The sequence below is a fragment of the Podarcis melisellensis genome, assembly GCF_964234715.1.
Source record: "Podarcis melisellensis genome assembly, chromosome: 5".
Lineage (NCBI taxonomy): Eukaryota > Metazoa > Chordata > Lepidosauria > Squamata > Lacertidae > Podarcis > Podarcis melisellensis.
Window position 1 is genome coordinate 75,456,690 of NC_138537.1, and position 19,476 is coordinate 75,476,165.

General features: G+C 41.1%; 1 protein-coding gene across 6 annotated transcripts in view; it reads right to left on the reverse strand.

Moving 5' to 3' along the window:
- The window catches only part of GRID1 (glutamate ionotropic receptor delta type subunit 1), a 700,182-nt gene that overhangs the window by 108,311 nt on the left and 572,395 nt on the right, over positions 1-19,476 (reverse strand). For 5 of the 6 annotated variants that reach the window (XM_081913538.1, XM_081913536.1, XM_081913539.1 and 2 more), the window contains exons 7-8: positions 19,156-19,317; positions 17,215-17,334 (exon numbers count right to left, since the gene is read on the reverse strand). In XM_081913538.1, the coding sequence (XP_081769664.1) occupies positions 17,215-17,334; positions 19,156-19,317 (282 nt within the window). The remainder of the gene's footprint in view (positions 1-17,214; positions 17,335-19,155; positions 19,318-19,476) is intronic. The other variant, XM_081913537.1, reaches the window with a different exon arrangement.

The window sequence follows — 19,476 nt, forward strand, 5'->3', positions numbered from 1 at the left end:
CTTTATGCTTTAGCTTCTCAAAACTTTGTAGCTTCAGTCTTTCGCCATCATATTCTAAAATTTCACAATACTTAGGCCAATTAGAGTCCATGTTAATTTTTTTCACTGCTTTCGCTTCCATTGGTGACAACCACCTAGGGGTTTTACTTTCCAGTAGATCCTTATATCTATTCCAAACATTATACAATGCTTTCCTGACAATATGGTTCTTAAAACTTTTATACACCTTTACCTTGTCATACCACAAATATGCATGCCAACCAAAACTATTGTCATATCCTTCCAGATCAAGAATGTCTGTGTCTTCAAGAAGTAGCCATTGCTTCAACCAGCAGAAGGCTGCTGATTCATAATAAAGTCTTAAGTCTGGCAGGGCAAAGCCCCCTCTATCTTTTGCATCAGTTAAGATCTTAAATTTTATTCTGGGCTTTTTGCCCTGCCAGACAAATTTAGATATATCTTTCTGCCACCTCTTGAAACAGTCCATTTTGTCTAGAATTTGTAACGTCTGAAATAAAAACAACATTCTTGGCAATACATTCATCTTGATAACAGCAATTCGGCCTAACAAGGAAAGTTTCAGCCTAGACCATATGTCTAAATCTTTCTTAACTTCTGTCCAACATTTTTCATAGTTGTCTTTAAATAGGTTCACATTTTTTGATGTCAGATTTACCCCCAGGTACTTAACCTTTTTTTCTATTTCCAGCCCAGTTTCACTTTGAAACCTATCTTTCTCCTCTTTTGTTAGATTTTTTTCCAGCACCTTTGTTTTCTGTTTGTTCAATTTAAATCCTGCGACCTGGCCGAATATCTCCATTAATTCTAAAACTCTTTTGGTACTAGCTTCTGGCTGTTGCAAAGTTAGCACTAAATCATCTGCAAATGCCCTTAACTTATATTGTTTGGATCCGACCTGTATTCCTTTTACCAGCTGGTCCTTCCTAATCATGTTTAATAAAACCTCCAGGACCGATATAAACAGTAGAGGGGATATAGGGCATCCCTGTCGTGTACCTTTCTCTATTGGTATCTCATCCATTACCACATTGTTCACAATTAATTTCGCTCTTTGTTCAGAATATATTGCACCTATACCGTTTTCAAACCCTTGGCCTACCCCCATCCCATGGAGATTCTTCTTCATAAATTTCCAAGAAATGTTGTCAAAGGCCTTCTCCGCGTCCACAAAGATCAGAACTGCCTTCCTATTTATGTCCACCTCTAGCATCTCCAAAATGTCTATAATGTTCCTCACATTTTCTGACATATGTCTCCCTGGGAGAAAGCCTGTTTGGTTCTTATGAATCTCCTCCATCAAAACTCTCTTAAATCTTTTTGCTAAAACATCTGCAAAAATTTTATAATCCACATTCAAGAGTGATATAGGGCGGTAGTTTTTAACTTGATGTTTCTCAGTTTCTGTCTTCGGTATAAGTGAGATAAATGCGTCTTTCCACGATTCAGGAGCCTTTTTCCCCTCTAATATCTCGTTGCATACTTCCTTCAATGGCTGTATTAGCCATTCTTTAGGATCTTTGTAGTATTTTGCAGTCAAACCATCTGGTCCTGGTGATTTCCCCAATTTCGTATTCTGGATGGCACCCTCTATTTCTTGTTCTGTAATTTTTTCATTCAAAATCCTTTTATTTTGTTCTGAAATCTTTGATAGTCCATATTTTTTAACGAATTCTTCTATTTCTTGTTCATTTGTAGGCCCTTGTGCGTAAAGTTTTTTGAAGAAACTTTGAAAACAATTGCTTATTTCATTTGGTTTGTTGATAATTTTCCCATCTATTTCCAGGGATGTCACCGTATTTAACTTTTGCCTCTTTTTCAGTTGCCATGACAGCAGTTTCCCACATTTATCTGCCGATTCAAATGTCCTTTGTCTCATTTGCTTTATCTTCCATTCTATTTCCTGATTCATCAATTCCATGTATTGCGTCTGATGGTACTTTATTTCTCTTAAAATCTCATGAGACTTCGGCTTAGATCTCAGTTTCTTTTCTCCTTCCTTTATCTGGTTCAAAATCTTTTCCTTCTTCTCATTTTGTTTCTTCCTTTTTATAGAATTTTGCTGAATTAGGAATCCACGCATCACGGCCTTACTTGCGTCCCATACTATTCTTTTTTCCACCTCAGTTCTCAAGTTTATCTCAAAGTAATCCTTCAGTATTTTTTGGGCCTTATGATAAATTTCTTCATCTCTAAATAGGGTGTCATTCATTCTCCATCTGAAGGTTCCAGCCGTTGTTAATTTCATTTCCATCTTGACTGCATTATGGTTGGAGCAGGTTTTTGTGCAGATTTCTGTTTTTTTCACTCTTGGTGCCAGACTGCTAGAAATCCATATTTGATCAATTCTAGTCCAGGTCATTTTTGCTTCCGAGAAGAAGGTTCCCTCTCTTTCCAGAGGGTTCCTAATTCTCCAGATGTCGATCAAGTCCATGGTGTCAGTGAGTTCGAAAAAGGTCTTTGGTAGTCTCCCATCCTTGGATATTACTTGTCTTTGTGCCTTGTCCATGTTTGTGGAGACAACTCCGTTGAAATCTCCCATCATTATAATTTTAAAGTCCATAAAGTCCATTAAGGTCTCATGCAACTTCTTGAAGAACTCTGCCTTCCCCTCATTGGGTGCATAAACTCCAACAATCAGGATCTTTTCTCCTTGAATTTGAATTTCTACTGCCAGGTATCTTCCTTCATCATCTTTAAAGATCATTTTTGGTTCCCACTTTTCCTTGGCATAAATCACCACCCCTTTTTTCTTGACTTTGTCTGAGGAAACAAATTCCAGTCCTAATCTCTTATTTATCAAAAGTTTCCTGTGTATCCTGGCAATATGGGTTTCTTGCAAGCAAATTATATCTAGCTGTTCTTTCTTTAATATGTGGAAAACTTGGTCTCTTTTTCGGGGATGGTTTAAACCATTGCAGTTCCAACTCAGAAGTTGCAGAGACATTTTTGTTATTGGGTATTTTTCCCACCCACTGCTCCAAGTTCTTGTTCCTCGTCAGTCGGTGCTGGGTTCAATCCAAACGATAGGTTTGTAATATCCAGTGTCTCCCTCTCTGCAGTTCCTTTCTGAAAGTCCTCAAGGTTTCTCTCCAAAAAGTGTTCTTTGTCTTGAATTGTTTTTATTTTGATTTTTTTCCCTTTGAAGTTGAAGGACAACCCTTGTGGGAATTCCCACCTGAATTGGATGTTGTTTTGTTTTAATAAGTCGACTAGGTCTTTAAATTGTGTTCTGACCTCCAAAAAGTATCTAGGAATATCCTTGAAGATCTGTATTTGGGAATTTTTGATAACCAATGCCCTCTGGAAATGTAGGTTCAATATTTTATCTCTTTCTTCCTTGGATCTGAGAGTTATTAAGCAATCCCTTGGCTTCTTACCTTGCTTTCTGCCAATCCGGAAGGCTGTAGTTATTGTAAAGTCCTCTTCCTCTTCCCCCAACTCTTCACCCCAAAATTCTTGGAACTTGTCTGTAAGGAATTCCCCAAGCTTGTCCTCCTCCTCCTCAGGTACCAGTCTCAGTTTCAAATTCTTGCCTTTCCTCTCCAATTCCATGAGGGCCAGGGCTTCATCATGCTCATGTACCTTCTTTGCAATAGGAACAAATTTCCCTTTGGTTTCCTCGGCCGTGGTCCTCGCGCTTTCGGCTATTTTCCTCGTCTCTGTACTTTCCTGAATTAAACGATTTATAGAGTCTGTATTAGTCGATATTATTGTCGTGTTCAAATCCAATCTTGTTGTCAATTCAGTCAGTTTCTTGGAGTTCTCTGTAGATTGCCTAGTAAGTGATTCTAAAGATTCATTTATCCTGAGTAGAGCCTGTGTCATAGAATCCATTGATACCGTTGTTGTTCTTTCCTGTGTTGCTGTTGCTCCTGTCAAGGAGCCTCTTTTCTTTTGAGCCTGAGCCTGTTTTGCTTTGGATCTTGTTGATATTTCATCCAGTGGGCCGCTCATATCTCAAGGTCATTCCCACAGGAACAGTTGCAGTTGGAAAATCCCACTGTTTCTACCTCAATGCAGCAGTCTCTCTTTTAAGCCTCTAGAGGGAGTACATTGTATCCAGTACAAAGACAAAGAAACAGGGAAAGAAATAGCCATACAAAGTTCCAAAAGCGAAAGTCCAAGTAAAAACCCTACTTTGTAGCAATTTAAAAAGTTGCGGTTTTTGTCCACTAAAGCCCTGTTATTTTATATCAGATAAATCTTACTTTGTATCCTCAGTCAAATTTGACAGCTCACTTCAGGCGCTCACTGCTCCGGCAGCCTGGCCAGAGGTATCGGCAGTGGAAGGTTTCCCGTTCGAAACTCCTTTCTTAAGCAGATAAAATTAAGTCAAATTTCTTCCCCCCCTCTCCTGCTCATTGGGGGGGGAGGTCCTCTTCCGATGTCAGGTTTAACAGAGTTAAAGAGCATAAAAACGTCCCTTTTAAGCACAGCTTACTCTTTTCGTTGCTCAGTCAATCATGCAGTTCCGGGGGGCAGACTTCCTTAATTTTTGCCTCTCCCGTTTTCAGCCAAATCTTCTTAAATTTTAAAGTCCCGTTCCCTTTATTTGCTGTTCTTACTCACGGGTGTTGTTTCCAATCGGTAGTTTCAGGAAGGAATCGGCGCTCTCCGTCAATGGCGACGCGGCTTCGCTCCGTGAGCTGGGTTGCGATCCTCAGCACCGCGCTCACACCCGATGCCGCTCCGGAGCCTTTAAAAAGGCTCTTTCGCGATACCGGGGGGCGCAAAGGTGCCCAGCGAATCTCCTTGTTCACAGGCTTCAGCGCCTGTGATTTTAGAGGTCCCCCGCTCGCCGTAGCGGGTCAGACCCGAACTCACGGAGCAGTCCTGCTTCGGAGCTCGAAGCAAGGACCGCCATTAACGCTGGTGCCGACCGGAAGTCCGACACTGTGAATCTGTTAACCCTCTCTCTTCCAGTGTTTCTTCTCCTAGCTGTTCCCCATCCAAAATTTCCCAGCTTCTGCCTTATGAACGATGCCCCTCAGCAAACCACTGTTCCAAATCTATACTGTCCTCCTGCTCCCGGGAAGATGCAGGAGCAGGGGGAGGGGTGGCCCCCACCATTCCTCCTCGGTGCAGCCCTCCTCAGCACAGTCCCTGCCAGATACCCTTGCTAAATTCTTTGGACACTATCCATTGTTATTTAGCACCAGTGGGAGTGTTGCCAAAATAGTGCTGTAGGACGAAGTAAAGCAGCACACAGGACATGAATGGGTAAGTATGGGTAGGGATGTTCTAAGACTAGAACCACCCAGAGGATATGGTGATATAAAAATGTCTGACTAATTAAAAAAATGTGACATTCAGTTCAAAGAGAGGGAAAGAGACAACTGAACAGCTCACTAGTGTATCAACACATATGCAGCTGCCCCATACGGAGATCGGACCTGCAACCTTGGCATTATCAGCATCACACTCTAATCAACTGAGCAATTCAGGCTCTAGGCCCTTTCCAGTCTCATTAGCATATGTTGAAATGACTATACTAAGCTTTTCTTCACAGCCATGTTAAGGATGAATCTACTTTGAAATGAAATGTTTCAGAATTCTGATGGATGCAATAGACATTGTGCTTAAAGCCACATGATGCTGATGCAATGAAATAGCACCTCTGATTGAACAGAACAAGAATCATGCTGAAGCATACAGATACTGACTGTCGCAGCTCTTCATTTCAGTAGGGTTCGCATAAGAGACAATCTCTGGAAAGATCACGTATTTTGCAAATTGCTTTAAAGTTCAAACAATCTGATAGGACAGCTACCCCAACCTGCAAGCGAGTCCCATCAAATTATCTTTTCATCTTCATTTTTTTCTCTTCCCACCACCCACAAATATACATGTTATTGCTAATACCTGTTCCCCCCCCCCTTTCAACATTACTGAAAATGGATCTTTCATTTACCTGGCAAAGCACTTAAATGGACTTCCTTACTGAGAAAATATATGTATGTGAACAGCTGGTGCCTGGTAAGGAAATTTAACTGGGGAAACACATAAATGGTGCAAGGCCCATTACTGGATCACTAAAGAGTTCAGTGTCTCTCCAACTACTCTTCCAAGTCTATGGCAATGCTGGTAGTTGACATTCTCAGGACAAAAGCAGGGGGAAAAGCACTTTTGCATGTTAAAATTGTACACATATGGATCGTCTGCATGAGAAGTACGATTTGTGAATCAGAATCTGATCAAGCACTATGGCAAGAACTTACATTATTTTACATACCAATATTTTCAAAACACAATGAGATAAGCAACCTCATTAGAAAGCAGCATTGAAATACCCACATTTATCAAAGAAGTACATTCGTGATAGCATACTATTAATTCCTGAACAACATTTTACACAACTCATATATGTGAGTTGAAATAAGAAAACATGTGGACAGTTGTACATGTCCTCAATCTGCAAACCAATTTACACGTGTAGCACTGCACAGAAACAAAAAAAAAATGGCTTCTCCTGTAGGCATGGGGAACAGCCATAATTAAGCCTCTAACAGATAGGAATATTCAGCAATAATCATACATTACAGATAGGCAGCCTATGTTTTCTGTCCTTGCCAACTTATAATCAATTAAGCTTTAGCTGGCTGGCGCTGAGATTGAAAGGCACATTTGTTTATTTTTTTTAGGCTATTTTGAGATTGGTCTATACAAAATAGGAAGTATTAAAGCTGCCTTTTCCTTCCAAACTGTTTAATAAACAGTTAATAAACAAAACTTGTTTATAAAATTTTGAGATATTGAAGAAAGTTCTTTTGTGATTGCTTGTATGTTTTAGTGACACACCCATTTATTTAGCTGAGAGCAATTTTATATTAATTAATCATCAGATTATTGAATATTGTTTCTGACTGCATTTGACATTAAAGTATATCTTTTTATCTGAACTTTGCCTGGGATTATACAGATTCAATAAAAACAGTCTTCAAACATATTTATAGAAGGAAGATGATTAATTGGTTTATGGTTCTAACAATAATTCCAAGTGCTCCAAAACAGTAGCTAGTATTGTGGAAAATTGTGTATCTCTGTTTATACATATTTATAACTTTATTTTTCTGTTACATTTTTAAGACACATTATTAGCAGTAGCTCCTCTGTCTTTCTAGAAATATAGACCCAGATATATCAATCTGTCAAGAACTACATGCACATTGGCATCTTAATGTGTGTCATAAACTCCCTTTCCCCAAAGCAAAACACACCACCAAATTATACAGAAAGAAGATAAAACTAGGACAGGATATATCCCTCTAATGCACATAAAGTTCTCTGTAACATCAGCTTCAGGTTTCATTAGTTTTGATTCTAATAATTTAAAGTAACTGTCAGAAGGATGCATGTGAAAAGCACGCTGATCTTAAAAGAGTGATGAATCCTATAATCATGTGGTGTTTTGAGGTAAAATGCCATTAAGTACATCAGAAACCTGACTTGCTGTACTAAAAAGGGGGGGGGGGATTCTGACTCACATTCCAACCTGTAGCAGAGCTGCTGAAATCAAAAACATTTGCAAGAAAAAAAGTGTCAGCTCCCAAAGTCTGATACTAACAAGTATAATAGCGAGTGTAATAATAATTATAAAAATAAATGAATGCATCAGGTGTCAGACTACAGATTACAAGAACTGGGGAGGGAAGGAGTTTGGTAACTCCTTAATAGTGCATTGGGAACAGAACTCCACTGACAGCAGAACTTTACATAGAAACAGAAGATTTTTGAAGGTGTCTCTTCTGAGAAGTCAAATCAGTGCTCCGCCAATACCGCAACACTGGGTCTTGATTCAGAAGTGTATATTATATGACTTATGATGAAGACAGACATAGCCTTTTAAATGCACTAGAGGGGATGTAGATTCAGCTTCAACACCTTGAAAAGTAGGATTGAGCCTTTGGCCAAAGATTTGGGATATAATATACAATTGGATGATTGGGAAAAAGTATGGAATGTAAATATAAAATTTACAGCATGTACTGCGTTAAAAGAGAATATTATGAAAATGGTATATAGATGGTATATCACACCGGTTAAACTAGCAAAAATGTATAAGACATGCAATAAGTGTTGGAAATGTAAAGAAAAAGAAGGAACCTTTTCTCATATGTGGTGGGAGTGCAAGAAAGTGAAAAGTTTCTGGGAAATGATATATAATGAATTGAAGAAGATGTTGAAATATACATTTGTAAAAAAACCAGAAGCAATTCTGTTAGGAATAATAGGAAGTGAAATAAGGGACAATAAACTCTTTCAATACGCAGTTACAGCAGCAAGAATATTAATGGCCCAAAAATGGAAACAGGAAGAAATACCGACACTTGAAGAATGGAGAATGAAACTTATGGACTATGCTGAACTGGACAAACTAAATGGGAAGATTAGATATCAACGGGACCACAAGTTCATCGAGGACTGGGGAAAATTTACTGAATATCTGAAAAGTATATGTGATGAACAAACAACGCTAGTGGGATTTAAAGAGGCTTTGTGAAAGGCAGAGGAATATTGTTAAACAGAAAGAGGATTGAAAAAGTAATATTAAAATGCAATATTAAACTTAGAAAATGTGTAAAAATGGGAAAATATGGATGTTTGACAGTGAAGCCGATGGAAGTCCAAAAATTGAAATTTGTGAAAATTTGTTTGATATTGGAATTGATATAATGAAAAATTTTAATAAAAATTATATATATAAAAAAAGAAAAGAAAAGTAGGATTGAGCCAAAGCTCCACACCTTCCTTTGCAGCCTCATTTGTTAATACTTGGAAGGAGCTTTGAAGAAGGGCGGAGTCTACCCTTTGAGCCAAAGGAAGGAAGTGCTTCTTTTCTAGCCTATGCTATGTTGCAACTCATAATACAGTACAGTGGTACAGACACTTCAGGTTACTGACTCCACTAACCCAGAAATAGTACTCTGGGGTTAAGAACTTTGCTTCAGGATGAGAACAGAAATCGCGCGGTGGCGGTGCAGCGGCAGCGGGAGGCCCCATTAGCTAAAGTGGTACCTCAGATTAAGAACAGTTTCAGGTTAAGAACGGACCTCCAGAGACCCTTGGATGAATGGAAAAACCCACACAGGACTACAATTGGTTTCAACTCGCTTGTGGAGACTATCAGAGGTCACAAAGAAAAATGAAAAATATATGAAAACAACAAGAAGAGATGTGGAAAACAACAAGGAAGGATTGGATAGAATTGTGAACATCATTTGGGCAGATTTGTGGACATCAAAGCAGCAGCAACAAGATGATTGGATCCCTTTCAGAACTTGAAATATGGGTACCCCCAACAAAAAATTAAAATTTGGCTTTGTAATTTGGAATTAACATGATTTGATTTGATTAGTCTGTTAATAAAAATTATTTAAAAAAAAGAAAAAAAGAACGGACCTCTTAACCTGAGGTACCACTGTACTGGCTGGAAGTGAGTGAGAGAATCACACAGCATTGTGATGGCTGCAGGAGAGGGAAGTCACCCAATTTCCTAGACAATCTGGTGATTCTCTTTCTGCCAATGCTCTGACTGACAGAATGGCCTGGTCTGGAAGAGATGTAGTTTTCTTAAGTGTGGTTAACTGCGGGCTTCACAATATGCAGGTCAGATTTACATTATTTCAGTTTGAATCCTGGGTTGCTCAGCCTTGTTTCTATCTCTATGCTTCAGCCAGGCAGGAAGTCTTTTTATTTTCTGAAGGGTAGATATATGAGAGCTATTTTTCTGTGCCTTCCACAACCAGCAAACTAGAAGGCCTGAAGTGGAAAAGGCATGTACACACTGTGTTGGGGGTACTTCCAATCTGTTCCTCACTAATCTACACATTTTTTACCTGGTTGCACACATTGTGTGAGTGTGATTAACATGCACATTTTTTGTTATGTAAATAGCAGCCTGGGAAACCTCACAGTCATGGGGTGTGAAGCTTAATTCTTCCCATCCCTGCCACAGGGTTGTCAGAAATTGCCTCTCTGAAAGTGCCTGGCAGATTTCCCATTCCCAATAACAGCCTGTAGTGTCCTAGCATGGTTATTTACCCCTGGGTTCTGACCAGTGAGTTCTCAACTCCCCAGGGAGGAAATGACTCTTCCCATCACGGGTTCCTTTTTGTAATATGCTGTCCTTGTAATTTTTCTTTGGTATCTCTGCCTCGCCATTGAGGCTGTAACCTCAAACCTCTCCCTCCCATCAATTTCTCTCCCTGCCTGGTCTCTATCACTGCCAACGTTCTCCCTTTTATTCCATTCTCATTCAGTACTCAGATCCATTGGCTTTGTTGGTGCTAGACGTTCTCCTTTCCTTGCTGTTCATCCCTGTTCCAAAGGCCCAGTATTTGTCACCAAAGTTTTCCCACTTTTTGCCTTCTCCTCCTATCTCACTCCCTGGCTCCCACCAGCCATCCTTTATGAGGCTGCTGTGAATGCAAGGGGGCGCTCCCTGCACCACCATGGCATATTGCCTCCAGCTCTTCACATTGCAGTTTGTAAGAGAAGCTCCCACCAGTGGCTATTAGTGTCACTTCTAGTTCAGTCCTAAATCAGTTGCAAAATGGTTAAGCACGAACTGTTCAGGACACCCCAGTAAATATTATATCCCACTACATAAATCATTGATGGTTGGAAAGTGTTCTCGAAGCTACCAGCATGAGTTTGACTAAACTGCGGGAGGCAGTGGAAAACAGAAGTGCCTGGCGTGCACTGGTCCATGGGGTCACGAAGAGTCGGTCACGACTAAACGACCAAACAACAACACATAAATCATCACACAAATGCTGTGAAACTCCAGTTTGAAGTCAGTTCTCAAGCCCTTCACTCCTATGAAGCTTCCCCCCCCCCCATATAACTTTAACTGAGTTTCACCAAGAACCAAAAAAGGAGGCATTCTGCAGTACATCCTTGAATAGCCTCTTCCACGGCTTTTGTTTGGCCACTTAGCAGCTCTAGTGGGAGTTGAACAATGGGGAAATGGCACACTGGGAGATAGTGTTTAACATAAACACCATCTCCAACTCCTTGTAAGATTCCATCAATGGTGTCTCCAAAAATTTTTACACATCACTTGGGAAGACAGGCAAACTAATACCAGTGCACTGGAAGAAGCAAAGATCATCAGTGTCAAAGCAATGATTCTTCAACATCAACTTCGTTGCACTGGTCATGTTGTGTGGATGCCTGATGATCGACTTCCAAGGCAGCTACTCCGAACTTTAAAATGGAAAGCGTAATGCTGGTGGTCAACAGAAGAGGTTTAAAGATTCTCTCAAAGCAAATCTAAAAAAAAAATGTAATATAAACACCAGCAACCGGGAAACACTGGCTTGCGAGCGCTCCAATTGGAGAACAGACTTTTCCAAAGGTGTCATGGACTTTGAAGATGCTCAAACTCAGGGCGAAAGGGAGAATAGAGCTAAGAAGAAGGCACATTTGGCAAACCGTCACTGTGATCAACTCCTGCCCGGAAACCTATGTCCCCACTGTGGAAGAACGTGTGGATGCAGAATTGGCCTCCACAGTCACTTACGGACTCTCAGTTAAAACTGTGTTTATGGAAGACAATCTTAACATATTGCTCCCACTCCCTTTTCCTGGAACTAAATAGCTCTATGAGCTGCCAGTTACATTCCCACACCCGACCCCACCCGCTTCCTAAGCTAATATCAGCTTTGGAAGAGGATTGCAGATTTGGGAAAGGACACAGGAGGAAAGGATTAAACACCTTAGTGCTTCTTTCCCAGTTGGGCTTCTAATTAGTTAACCGAAACCCATGGGAAATTCTAATACAAGATCCCCTGTGTAGCATCTTGAAAAAGGTAACCCTAGGATTACACACCTTGGGAAGAAGCTTTGAGGCCTGCAACTGATTTTTATACTGAAAATGAAGGCTTGCCCATAACCATTCACCACTTTATTATTGCAGAACTTTTACGAGCATTTTCTAAAAAATGGTGGAGTTTATTTTGCAATCACATAGCCAAATTGGGAAACACTTTCTGTTATAAGTTCCCCCCCCATTTCATACCACCATCCACCTTCCGGTATATCATGATTTTCATTTACAATCTCAGTAGATTTTCAACTATCTAGGGAGTGTCACAGTTCACACAGCAGTAAAAGGAAGCACTTTAATTATTGAAATAAGCTAATCTTGTTAGCGTTGCCGTGGGAGGATCATATCTCCAAAGAATTCAATAACAAAAGAGATCTGCTAGTATGTACGAAGACTAGGTGGCGATAACTAGACCTCAGCGTCAAATCTAACACTTTGAACAGTATCAGTGTCTCCCTCAGCTGCCAGGCACAAGGTATGCTTGGAAGAAGTGGTGATTGTGTGATGGGACTCCCTGGCAGCACTTTGGGAAGATGGTTGGAATTTTAACCCCTTGTCTCAATCATCTCCAGAAAGTGGCCCTCTCATAATAACTCCCTTCTTATACTGACTCATAACTGAGCATGGAATGTGGTACACCTTTTGGGAACCCCACACCACATGGTCATGATTAATATAATTTGGGTACCAGCAGAAATACAGATGCAAATCAGAACCAAAATACCTAACATGGACTGTCATCACTAAAGCATGCACACACACACACACAGAGAGAGAGAGAGAGAGAGAGAGAGAGAGAGAGAGAGAGGGAGAGAAACTGCTATATCATCACCTTATATTGAACTACAAGCTCCTAGTTAAACACAATTGAAAAATGCAGAGGGATATTGAAGCCACTGGATCCATAGGTCAGTGACACAGCACATGGTTGATATGCAGAAAATGTCCCAGATTCAATACCAGTCAGCACCAGTAAAAAGGGCTTCAAGTAGCAAATATCAGATAACAAGGCCTCAATCATACCAGCTTCACCACACTTAAAATGAATGTTCATCCCCAGCAATCAAACTAGTATGATAGAGCTAGCATTGCTCAGAAGTACAAAAATACAAAACATTATTCTGGAAAAAATATGTGGACTGAAACATGGTCAACCTTTAAAATTTGTTGCTTTCTGAATTTTTCAACGCAGCTCTCCGGTACAACAATGGAAATGCTATGTAGTAAGATGTGCGTTGAGGGTGTATACATGAGTGAAAATAACATGCAGAAATGCATTAGATATGGGGAGATTGCTTTGCAGAAATGTGTGCATTGGACAAAATTGTATACAGAAATGTGTATGCTAGAGGAAATGCAGGTGAATTGCACAAACTCTGCTGGAAATTTGGAGAACTGAATTTCAGATGGCAGGGGGAGAGAGAAACTGAAATTGGCAGATTCATGCATTTCTTTCTGAGTAAGTAGGAACTTGATGTTTTTAAAGCACTATATAACCTATTTGATCAGAGGTCACAGTAGGCCTTAAGAAAAAATATACAGGCAAATACAGTGATAATAATGGCTCTACATTGGTACCTCGGGTTAAGTACTTAATTCATTCCGGAGGTCCGTTCTTAACCTGAAACTATTCTTAACCTGAAGCACCACTTTAGATAATGGGACCTCCTGCTGCCACCACGCCGCCGGAGCACAATTTCTGTTCTCATCCTGAAGCAAAGTTCTTAACCCGAGGTAATATTTCTGGGTTAGCGGAGTCTGTAACCTGAAGCGTATGTAACCTGACGCACATGTAACCTGAGGTACCACTGTATTGTATTATCTTCAAGTTTCTGAAAAGAATTATATCCAGTTTTACATGGCATATGGCAAAAACATTATGTCTTGTTTTTAAAACCAGCTGTTTCACCAGTGGCAAGATTTTGTTTAAAATAGTAACAGGAATGAAAAGCATCAAAAAGCAAGACTTCAACCCCAACCAAGCAAAATCACAAACACTACCAGAAGTGATTTCTGCAATCTGCTTGGGAAAGTGCTAAGGGAAACAGTAAAGCTGATTCTAAGAAACAGATGATATTTAAAGAAAATGAAGCTTTTTTAAAAAAAAAAGTGTTTGAAATGACACAAATGAATATCCAATGATAAATGTTATCACTGGAAACAGAATGTTTCTTGTAAAATACGGCATGTGTGTGAGATGGCAGTTTTGCCTCCGTTCTGAATACCTTGAGAAACAACTGATAAGGCTTGCTTGAAAAATGAAAAGAAAGCACAATGTTGTGAAACGAAACTAGTAGAAATGTGTACAATGGAGCTGCATCATACACACATTTAATTTATGTAAATTCAACTATACGAATTTAGCAGCAGCTCCCACAAAAGTGTCAAGGAACCCTTTCGCTTCCCTTGTTCCTCCTTCCCTCTTATAGGATCCCATTGGGGTGGACTTTGGTTTTCAGACTTCAATGGCACCCTGTGTGAGACCAAAATTTGGTGCCCCCCCCCACCTCTTGCCTTCCATTCTGCTGAATTCACTACATCATAGTTGTGACACCCTGCAGTGCTCCCTAGGCCTGGCACTCAGGGCAGTGGCACCAGTCGCCCTGCCCTCTGATCTCATTTGCCAGTTGAAGGATCCATTCCAACCTTTTCATTCTGCCTCAACGGGACCTGCTTGACATTGCCTCTATCTGCCTACCTTCTTCCTCCTACTTTTTTTTAAATCCTTTCCTGGATTATTCCCCCTTTTGGAAGGTTCTTTCTGCTGGTCACTTGCCAGTGGAGAGGCAGCAAAGAGATGGAGAAGGAGAACCCAAGGTTCTTGAAATATACTCAGAGTTGAGAGTGGATTTCATGCTCTTTATTCAGCTCATTGTGGTGAGAAGGAATGGAAGTTCCCCCAGAATGTCTGCTTTATATACATTATTTACACAATGGGCCCCACTTAATTGGCTAATTCCAGGATTCTCCTGTAGGCCAATCAGGTTGCGGATTCCTTTCCACCTGGAGCTGGGTTGGGTGGCTCCAGTGGACCATTCAGACTGCTGCATTCTAGATCCTATTGTTCTAGGACCAATCCGACTGCTGCATTCTGAATTCTATTGTTCTAGGACCAATCAGACTGCTGGATTTTGGATCCTATTCAACTCAGTACATAACAGTTCTCCTTGCCCCATGACAGCTAGCTAGTAGCCAACATGTACCAGAGCTCCACCAGCCAGAGAAGAAGGCAGGAAAGCCCTTCTCTCACTTCATCGATCCCCGCAGTTCCTGCTCACTGGCCCCAAGAAGGCACAGGGACTGAGGGGGCACTGTCGGCATGTAGCAGTGCCCCCAGCCAGATGAGGAAGAGTGAGTGAGCTGGAAGACTTCCCTGAGCCCAAAGTTCAAGAGTGCACTTTGGGGTCAATTGAATATTATTTTGACTATACATGATTTTCAGCTTACCTGCTGACTTTAGAACCGAACCAAGACGTATTATAAAGCATTGGTCTCAACTGGTTGGTTGGAACCCACAAGTGGACTGTGTCCAGCCTAATTTGAGTCGCACCTGAATAGTAATAGTAATTTATTATTTGTACCCTGCCCATCCGGCCGGGTTTCCCCAGCCACTCTGGGCAGCTTCCAACAAATATTAAAAATACATTAAAATGCCACACATTAAAAACTTCCCTGAACAGGGCTGCCTAAAGAGGTCTTCTAAAAGTCTGGTCGTTGTTTATCTCTTTGACCTCTGATGGGAAGGCGTTCCACAGGGTGGGCGCCACTACCGAGAAGGCCCTCTGGCCTGGTTCCCTGTAGCTTAGCTTCTCTCAGTGAGGGAACCGCCAGAAGGCCCTCGGCGCTGGACCTGTGTCCGGGCAGAATGATGGGGGTGGAGACACTCCTTCAGGTATACTGGGCTGAGGCCATTTAGGGCTTTAAAGGTCAACACCAACACAGCACATAGCCATTTTATTTTCCTTTACTGGGGGTGGGTGGAAGAGCAGATGGAGATATAGGCACTTTGGAGAATAAAGGGGTGGGAACAACAATCACAGTGAAAATAAAGAGAACCATGAAAATTTTCAGTGAAAAAAAGGCAACTGGCTTTGCCTCAATTCACCCTTAAACTTTACTTGAATTCAGGACCTTAATTTATCTTCCTCTCCTCCCTTTCCATCAGTCTCCCAACTTCTCCTTCTCACAATGTCCTCATTCAAAAACCCATCAGCACAAGTTCAATTAACTGCTGAGTCTTTGGTTTTCTGGCACGGTTTTTCTTGAGATATACTTTCGTCACACGACAACTAAACCACAGACTCCATCCTCTCACACCTTTCCCACTAATTATTGATTAATTCATTTTGCTTTCACATAGCAGCTTTTCATTTCAGTAGCTCTAGATCCCAGAAGGCACCGATTTCCCCCCAACAGCAGGAGCCTAACTCTGTATGGATCTCTCAAAACTAAAATGCGACAAGTCAGACAGCTACATACACAATGAGAAAGTTACACTCAGGTTCCAAGCAGATTGACAAATCATTCTATTGCTTGAATCTCTATCAGGCTTCACCTACTTATGCATTTCATTCTAAGACCCCAACCTACATGTTACACTGTGGATATATGCAATGATAGATGGTTGCATCTCTGTTGCAGAGGACCCTTGGGAAAAGACAGTTTTACAGGGTAGAAGAGAGGTTTTGAGAGTGTGAAATCCTTTGCCTACCTGTGATTTCTCCCTGAAACATCCCAAATTGCTGTGTTTCAAATAAATTTTTGCCCTGGTCAAGGTGGTTCTTTTTAAAAAAGGTAACACAGGCTAATGTTAAACAGCTGAAATGCAAGAGCCCCACTCTAATTGTATTTGATTTTTAAGAAAATGTAAGCTGCCTTGGGGAACAGAAATAAAAAAATTTTTCCCCTCTTCTACATAGTCATATCTTTCTTTCAGTATAACACCCTGTCTCTGCATTGAAATATTTTACAGGGACTAGAAATAAAATATCACATTTTGTTTCCCAAGTAGGACAGGTCTTAGTTGTACCAATTATACTATAATTCACCTGGAAATACCTACAAGTAGAGCTTAACATTTTCACAATTACGCTCACTGTCTCAGTGTTGGAATATTTTAAGGAATATAGCACATTTGAGAACAATTTTCTGGACTCCATCCTGACAGCCTGAAATTGTTATCTTTCAAGGCTTAGGTGTGTGAGAAATTAGAAAATATTATTTCCACAGCTAACGACTTTAGTGCTGTGAGCAAGATCAGTTCCACCAGTTGTTCTAAAATGGTAGCATTATCCCTAGGGAATTAGAATGTAACTCTCCTTCTGTGTGAACAGAAAAGCAGAAAAAAGAGAAAACATTGTTACCCTCCGCACATCTTTCCCGAATGTTTCACTGTAGCTGGTTCCAAGGATTTCAAACTGGACGTAGGGGTTGGCACCATCTTCTCTGAACTCCATAACACCTGTGAGACCAGTGATGTGACCCTAAGGAAACAAGGTCATCAGTTTTAGGACATTTATTATATAGATCACAAAAGTAGTATAATGAAACTGAAAGTAGCATCATGTATCAGAAGCACCACAAATGCTCATAATAGTCTACAAACACAAGAACCCATTTTCTAAAAATAGAACTCATTTTCTAAAATAAATAGATTTTTATGTAAATTGTACATTGTATGATCTTAATCAAAATCAATGAAAAATAATAATCCTTTTTTTTTCAAGGAACCCATTCTGTAAAGAAACTAGAGAATGATGGCAAAGACCATTTAATACTCATAAGCACCTGTGGGAGATTTAACACACACTAGAACTGCCAAAAGAGCAAAAAAATATTTTATTTGGATCTAAAACAGAATTCTGCTGGGGCCTTGTGGAGATATAAGCCATACTTGGCATGTCTGGATAATGTTGGGGACTGACCACAACCTAGAACACAAAACCACTGTTCTCATTCTTTATGCCTAGAGTTGCAAGTAAGAATGGCATGACTATTCAAAGCTAGGAAGCTAAATTCAAGCAGGGCACAGCAGGCTGCCTCCAACTGGGGTTCTTACCCTACCGCTTATCCTCCCAGTTTCCCCTTCTCCAAAGAAAAATAACTTACCTCAGCTAAGTAGAAGGGGGTAAGGTAAAAGTAAAGGGACCCCTGACCATTAGGTCCTGTCGTGGCCGACTCTGGGGCTGTGGTGCTCATCTCGCTTTATTGGCCAAGGGAGCCAGCGTACAGCTTCTGGGTCATGTGGCCAGCATGACTAAGCCGCTTCTGGCGAACCAGAGCAGTGCACGGAAACGCTGTTTACCTTCCTGCCGGAGCGGTACCTATTTATCTACTTGCACTTTGACGTGCTTTCGAACTGCTAGGTTGGCAGGAGCTGGAACTGAGCAACAGGAGCTCACCCTGTTGTGGGGATTTGAATCGCCAACCTTCTGATCAGCAAAGTCCTAGGCTCTGTGGTTTAACCCACAGTGCCATCCGCGTCCCTTTGGGGGTAGAGGGCTCCAATCATGAAAGGGGACATCTGGCTGCTAAATCCCATTATCCCCAGCAGCAAATGGCCACTCCAATGTCATTTGCAATCAATGAGAAAGCTTATGGCAGCAGCCAATGCTACACTATGCAATATTTTCTGCCAGGCATCATGGGACACAGGCCCTTCTCATGCCACGTAAGGGCCTTCGCCACTTGTTATTTCCTCCTCCTTCCACAAGGCTTTTGTTTTGTTTGTTTCATTTTATATTGGGAAAGAAGGGGACTGGTGGGTGGGGCAGGGCAGAGGCGATACAAAGCCCAGATAGGTCTATGTCGGCATTCACAAAACCTCTTGCAAATTCTTCCCTTCATCTGCCTTGATCTTTGCCTCAGAAGAGCAAGGAACATTCTCAGGGATGACTCACACCCTGGCCAGCACCTTTTTAATCTCCTGCTCTTGTGCAGGAGATACAGAAGCATGAAAAGCCACACCAACAAGTTAAAGAACAGTTTCTACCCGTAGGCCGTGAGGCTGCTGAATTGAAGACAGCAACATTACAACTGACGTTCGGGTTTGGTGGTCGTACAACAGTGTAACAAGGACTGAGAGATTGTGGGGGGGGAGGGGGCTCGTTTAATCTCACTGTAAACAAGTAGTACAGTGACAATAAAGTATTTCTATTCTATTCTCCCTGAATCCTGGCCAATGTGTTCCCCAGCTCACCCTCCGTTTTCCTCCTGATCCTGCCATGCCAAAGCAACATGGATTCCTTGGTAAGGAAGCTTGCCTGCTCAGTCTGCCTGCTGGGTTTCCATTTTCCTATTCTTACCTTCTTAATCGTTTCCAGCATGGAGCGGCCTCCGTTCCAAGGCTTGGTTGATTTCCTCATGCAGTTCAGGCTTGCCATGCTGTGCCATTTCCTGTCCTCCAGCTTTCTGTGGAAGGCGTTGGCTAACATAAGCACACTATCATAGAGATAGAGGTTGGAGACCTGAAAACAGGGACAAAATGTAATATAGATATGATTAAATCGTCAAAGAATCCCCAGTATGTTTAAGGGTATAGTGGGGTAGGCAAAACCAAGCATGGAACTGATTCATATTTAAAGCAATGGCAAGTCCATCATGTAAATAATTGTTGATTACCTATT